At 32.6% G+C, this 7,544-nt stretch overlaps 2 protein-coding genes across 6 annotated transcripts in view; one reads left to right on the plus strand and one right to left on the minus strand.

Annotated features, from left to right (window-relative positions):
- The window catches only part of LOC116184930 (putative inorganic phosphate cotransporter), a 4,041-nt gene extending 2,034 nt beyond the window's left edge, over positions 1-2,007 (plus strand). Inside the window, exon 4 of the mRNA XM_031508133.1 lies at positions 1,899-2,007. Coding sequence (XP_031363993.1) covers positions 1,899-2,007 — 109 coding nt within the window. The remainder of the gene's footprint in view (positions 1-1,898) is intronic.
- Positions 1-7,544, minus strand: part of LOC102680787 (teneurin-m) — a 605,289-nt gene that overhangs the window by 453,955 nt on the left and 143,790 nt on the right. The window lies entirely within an intron of this gene.

Genomic DNA, 7,544 nt, shown 5'->3' on the forward strand with positions numbered 1-7,544 from the left:
GATGGGTATAACGAATACTCCAGGAACACTTCCAGCCTTTATTTTCCCTGCTATAGTGAGCCTATTTACGCATGACGGGGTAAGAGATGAAACTCTTCATTTAAGAAATGTGCGAGAATCGGAAAATATCGAAAAAAAGAGAAAAAAAATATCCAAATATTAAATTTAGTACGACATGTGGAAAACGGCAGATGTTATTGTAATAATTAATGTTTCTATCTCGTATAATTTTTTCCATTATATCTAGACGTTTTAATAATTATCACAAATAATGGAAGTTTTTTCTTTATGTTTTATTAATCTAGTATATTTATAACGTAGCATACTATGGAACGATGGAAATATCCATTTTGGCTGGCTGTTATTGGACAGATGATTGGGTTCGTTGTGTTCACCGTCTTTGGATCGGCAGAGATTCAAGAATGGAATTACTATGGGGTAGAAACGGAAGAAAATTAGCAAACTGATTTGTAATATTGTATATTTCTGCATATTTATATTTCATAGTGAAAAATGTATTTTTATTAATAATATTATTATAGATTTTTCTTTCTTTGGATACGATAATAACTTTTAATTGTTTTTAAGTAGTAATATTTAATAGTAATATTTAATATTTGTAATTTTATCGTATCCAATGGAAAAGATTCGCTAGATTGATGGAATCTGCGAAGAATATTGGAATGATTGGTGGACTTTCCAGTTTTTCAATCATAATTGTATTTGTATCAGATAAAATTTATAGCAATTATTTTATTTATATATTATTGTTAAGTATATGTATACGTTTAAATATATTTCACGAAAAATAGTAAACGTTTATTCTATTAAAAACACGATATTGATGATAAAAAAAAATTACAAAAATCATCTTTCATTAGATAACGGAAAAGATGAAAATTGAAACTTGATTTTGTGGTTGATCGTATAGTTTTAGATTTTTTTTTATCTATCAACTACGAAAAATTCAAATTAAGAAAAAAAATTATAAGATTAATAAAACGTCCCTTAGATTCTTTTATCTATCTATCAAAATTGAATAATGAAAAATAAAAATTATCATACAAAATTTTTTTTTCTTTTCTGAAATCATTTATCATGATAGGTCGATCAATTAAGGATCATCGTTTGATATGAAAATCTTTCATGAAAAAGAAAAGAATCGCGGCCTCGGCAACTTTCTACTGCCTTATACGTCAACGATATATGGTTAAGTGTCAATAACATATCGACAGGATATTAATAATCGATAGTCACATCTCTAACACACTTCAGTCGTTAACGATAAACATCGACGAATCGGTGCATTTATGGAGACGACGAAACAGATTTTCGCAATCAAATAAGAAAATAAATGGTGCAATTGCCGTACTACGTGGTGCGAGAAACGATAGTGAACGATTAATGCGATAAATCGAAGAGATGGGTTAGTGAGAACAAATTTCTTTCAACTATATTCGTATCTTAAACATTCGAAATAATTAATTTTAATCATTTCGTTTACTATATAATAACGATATATACTTTTTCCATCCATAATTTAATATAATTTCTGCGAAACTTTTTCAAAGTAAGTCCACGATATTTTTGTATCTTAAAAATGACGAGCTAATCAAGCTTAATCTGAACGTAATTCCCTGAAAGGAAAGTAAAAATTTTTCACGATATTTCTCTCAATGAAATATAGCTAACGTTTATATTTATTGTAATATAGTTATTGCACGCGTTGGTTAAGCATGAAAATGAAATATTCCTCGACAGAGAATTCCTATCAGAAACTATTGATAACTAAAAAAATAGAATTCGTAGAAAGTATTCGTGGAAAGTTTCAATCAGTTTTACCAAACTTCTTTCCTGTTGTTGTTGATTATAAAAATGTATTGTATTTTTTTTCACAGGAAGCATCTCACCGAGTATTTGTCTCCTATAGTTGCAATTTTAGCTAATACTGTTTGTGTATCAGGATATCTGCACCGATTTGGCACCAAAACTACAGGAGAGTTTTAATAGGTATTAAAAATATTCCAGGAACTCTTCCAGCCTTTATTTTATTATAATGGATGTACTCACGAAGATGGGATAAGAGATAAAATCGGAAATGTGCAAGAAATTATTGAATCAAATCCCGAATAATTGAGAGAGGAAATGAAATTTTTATAAAAGTTGCTCTTTTTTTAAATACGCTTTTTATAATTATGATAATTGCATGCATTATATTAAACTTTTATTTTTATCTTTATTTTTATCTTGTATAATACTATATAAATATATACATAATAGTAATAATACAGATATTTTCATTTTGGCTGTTGCACAATCGATTGCATTTCTTATATTCGCCATCTTTGATGTTGTAAGAGTGAAATTACGAAACGAAGAAAATTAGTAAATTAATTTGTATTATTTGTTTTTTGTGTTTTGTTTTGTGTGTTTACGCTATTTTTTCGTATCCAGTGAGAAAGAAATTTTTCATAATAAAATTGATAGTTTTATTAGTCATCTAATCCATCTATCCAAAATGAAAGATTTGCTAGATTGACGAATCTAGACAAAATATTCGAAGTTATTTTTACTTTATATTTTTATATTTTTCTATTGCAATTATATTGTTATGTATATTTTAAATACGTACATTTTAAGAATGAATTAAAGATTAATTGATTTATTACATCGAAATTATTGCATTTAAGAGATAAAAAGAAATCTCCAAGCTTCATTTTTTAAATATTTTTATTTAATTTTGAATATAAAAATTTGCTTAAAAAAAATCTGAACGATCAATTTTCTATTCTTGATTGAACAAGATCTCTGATAAACTGTTAATTATCATAATTTAAGTCACAATTACATTTACAACTTGTTAAAGAAAGGGAAATAAATATTTCACCTGATAATGAAATAATTTATCACGATTCTTACGTCGTTAAGTACGACGTGCATAAAAATAGATTGTTATATTCGTGTTATTATCGTAGCTTTAACGTTAATTGTTCAACGAACACGCGGCACTATCAGCGAGCGGCAATATTTTAACCTCATCTTTTGCGGTATCTGCATGTACATGCGATGCACTTAACAACATGCTAATGCACGTGTTAGTGGCATTTTAGATCGTAGTAGAGGCGGAGCAATAAATTCTCCTATGCGTGATTAATTTCTGCTTCGAGTAAAACGATAAAGCGAATGTATTAACTCTGAGAAATAAACGATACGATATTCGAAGCATCCAAATTTTCTTTATTGCAAGAATAATTAACGATAACATTTCTTGGAAATGTCATAAAAATTCCCATTTTCTTTTTCTTCCTTTAATCCAATTTAATAAAAAAAAAATCTACGAGGAATCAAAGAGGATATTCCACTTAAAAATTCTCCACTTGCTGAAGGAATGGTCTATAAATCTTGCGTTGCCGATCTCACGCAACGATTCAACGATTTGTCGAAGGATAGGAGAGCATCTGAAAAAAGTCTGGCAGGATACAGGATCGCGATTTCAATGTTAATCGAGCATTTCACCGGTCCAAGCGAGCCACCCAAGTAGCGTGGCGAATGCGCAACACATGTTTCGAGTCGCGAGCAACAGACTGTTTCGCGCGTCGCGATTAATCTTACATGTGTTCCCCGAATTTCGTCTCGCACGCAATTCGAGGGATACACGGGCGGCCAGAAAAAGAGCGTGAGGTGAAACGTGCGAAAATTGACAATCATCGGGGTAGAATGTGAAAAAAAGAAGAAAAAAAAGAAATCATTTATCGTGACAAAAGACCGGCCTAAATTTCTCTGAAGTGCAAAAATGTGATTCATCTTCCCTCCTCTCTGATAATTTTTCGATTCGTCATAGCGTTTCGAACATGAAACGTGATCGACAAAGATATACTCACGAGTATTAATTAATATAACAATTATTCAAATTTTTTTCTCACTTGGAAAAAATTCTAATTATACTTGACCAAACACGATCAAGCATCATAAGTCGCAAGCTCCTAATCCACGTTTAAATAACACGCGTTTGCTATAACGATTCATAAAATTTATCGAATTTATATCGAAGAAGAGAGTAAGAAGGGAAGAAGAAAAAATGGGGAATAATATTCCGTTGCCGTTTTAAGAATCCGGTTTTTAAGCTCGTGTTATCAGGTTTTCAATTTATCTACATTAACTCCTCGGTTTGGAGGGCCGTTAACGACGTTTCCTTGAATTTAGACTAATTTACACAACGAAAGGATTACGGAGATTGTGTATTAATCGAGGTCAAGATAAAGCTTCGAGAGATTTCGAGCCGGGACCATCCATCAATGCTATGCCCAGGCGATTAATCAAACTCATTCGATCCACCTCGTCGCCACGACTACTTTTATTCCTTATTAATTACTTGGCTTGGCTAGAGGCTAGACGAGGCGAGCAACGCTGTACACAACACTTGGTTGTTCCAGAAGGTTGGTTTCGCGTTAAATATGGGCGTATGGGGAAAGAGGTGCGTGGTTGTTGTTGCTTCTGAATATGGAGATCGTCGCCACCGGTGAAAGAGGAGGAAGAGCATAATTTGTCAAGTGTTAACGCCAACCTTCCAACTTGCCTGTACGTCATCGTATGACTCGTAAAGCTCAGCCCCCTCCCTCCTCCTCCCCCGATCGCTTCACCAAGGAGGCCATGGAACAGGCTCTTCTATTCCTTGAAAATCGCGATTAAACCGAGCATTCTGTCAGTGTAATGGAGTTTACTTCACGTTGCTTTAACAATGACGTTTAAACACGGTTTATTGTAACCAGAGAAAAAGAGCGAAAGAGATTTTGACACGTAATTTTTTTTAATTTTTATTGCGTATTTTAAAGGGCAAATGTGATAAATAATTTAACAATTTAAAATGGAACCGAGCAAGGATCGAAAGAACAAACCGAAAAGAAGGAATAAAATTATTTCTATTTTGAAGATTCATTTTCGAATAAATCAAGTTTCAGAATTGTTTAAATAGAAAATTTTATCGGATAAATTTTTATTTTTCGAGAAAATCAAGTGAATATAAGAGTACGTTGCATCAAATCAAAAGAATTAATTAATAAAAAAAAAATAAATAAAAGAATAATTGGCAAATTTTAAAATTTTTCATATATACATACACGAACTCATTAAACTTGTCCATATTTTACAAATACTATTCAGACACTATTTCTCTCCGGTAAATTTCTCGAGCGATCGTAAGTATAAAGTATCGATTTCAAATGAATTCTACGAACCGTGAAAAAGTTAATCGATCCCCTTTTTTTTCGTGTCCCATTACGTACCCTCCCCATGGTCTCTTCTTATTAAGGAAGTCAGCTATGAAGCTATCCTACGGAATGCGAGGAAGAATTTCGAAATTGGGATTACATTGCGAATAGTGAGATTGGGAGAAAGTAAGTTCGCGAGCGGGAAGGAACGTGGAAATCGACGGTTGCGACAGTTGGCAACTGTTCTGCGGTTATTGGAAGCGTATAAACAGTCCACTCGTTCGCTAGAACTCGTGACGTCTCGAAGTTATTGGAGAGTATATAGCGAGGAAATGAAGCGAATGGTTGGCTAAACGATTGCTGGATAACTTGTAAAAGTATACGTAAGCGTATATCTTTTCCTTTTCACGGTTCATAAATTTTTATGTTCCAACGTTCTTTTTCACGCACCTGATGATCGTAAAATTGAAAATGCTCGAAAATTATTTATAACGACTAGGTTAACATCTGCATTTCTGCCAGATATTGACGCAGTTATGGAACTTTTAAAAGAAATTTTAACAAAGTATGCTCAAAGATTATCAACGTTTTTAAGAAAACTTTGGACTATATTAATTAATATATCTTAATTGATGAGATAAAAGATACATATATATGTATAAAAAACTGGCTGACGTAACAATCCTATTTCGCTTTCTTAAATCTAACCTCCGAAATTACAATATTAAATACAATATTAATACCTGGTATTTTATGTTATCCATTTTCGTTGTAGAAATATTCGTTTATGGAGTAATAACACTGAACTTTTGATGATAAAAACATTCCACAAAACATTCTAAAAACCCACAAAAACTTTCACTTTAAAACCAGAAAAAATTCAGTTACGTCCCACTAGGCTATTTGAACCGACAACTGCTTGAAGTTAGGCGCAGTTGCGCGCGCATCAACATCGCTACAGAGCGCCGCTATATTCATCGCGGGAAAATTACATATATTTTAAATGATTGTACTCCCCCGTTCAGAATTTCTTCACTTTTCTCGTAAAACTATCGAAGTGAAATAAATGCAAAATGTGAAATTCCGTACAGTTTTTAAAATTATATTCGTCGTGAATTTAAAATACATATAAGAGAGAAAGTTTCGAATAATAGAATTTTATTCGTATGCTAAAATATTTCTTACATCGCGATCAGAGACGAGAAATATGACGAACATTTTGATAAAATGATATCGATATGCAAAGGGTTGAGCATTGATTAACGAGTCAACACTTCGCGAGTCGAGAATCTACATTTCAAGTTAGAATATCGCTTTTACAGCCGATATATATACTCACTACAATCCTACATTATCCTTCCAAGTTCCAACTAGATACTCGATAAGTTACAGGAAGCGGAGAAACTGAGCTGTAAATATATCATGTACAGAGTAGAGTGTGCGAATATGACCGAGTCAAACTGCTTGCAAGATTCACTATCCTGAAAGCGATAGTTTGTATTTGTAACTGCTACGTATTACAAACAAGTAGTTTATGCACAGTTTATGTTTCGATAATAATATAATAATACGTTCTAAAATTTAATATTGAATTTACAATTTAATTGAAGATACACATAAAATTATTTTTCTTTTCCTTTTTCATCAAATGCAGTTACAATTTTAATTGAAATAACTTTCACTTGTTCCGTAATAATTTCCAAGCGATCTTCAAAATAATAAAATACTCTTTTTGAAGAATTAAAATTTCACGTAATTTCACGTCACAAATTTCAAAGTAAAAATAACAATTAATTAAGTAGTAATTTATTATTCGCGGAAAATGATTTTAAAAATGAATTTAAAAGTAATTATTAACCAAACGTTTTTTGATTGATTAGTAGAGATTAATGAAATATCAAGCAGCCAACGTAATTAACGATTAATCTTACACCAACACGTACCAACTGTAACATTCGCGCGTTTCCATGCGATAAACGTAGAAACCAGGTCAACTGCTCAACGAGCATAGTCAGCTGGCGTTGATATTCCGTCTTGCTAGATTCGATCCAAAGGGTTCGACTAATGCTTATACGAACTACGCTTACGAACACCTTCAACGTTCTTGGGATTCAGAGTTGAGGAAACTCGTCCAGCTTCGTGATTACAGCTAAATCGTTGACGGCACCGGCTGGTTGGTAACGAAGTCGGTGCCAAATTACCAACAATGCTGAGAACCGGGGAACCGCTTTCCTGCCCAATCTAAACAAGCGGGGCATAAAGTTAGCAACTTTCCCGACACTGACTCTCCCTCTCTCTCTCTCTCTCTCTCTCTCTCTCTCTCTCTCTCTCTCTCTC

Source organism: Apis dorsata, unplaced genomic scaffold (genome assembly GCF_000469605.1).
Source record: "Apis dorsata unplaced genomic scaffold, Apis dorsata 1.3 scaffold_74, whole genome shotgun sequence".
Taxonomy (NCBI): Eukaryota; Metazoa; Arthropoda; class Insecta; order Hymenoptera; family Apidae; genus Apis; species Apis dorsata.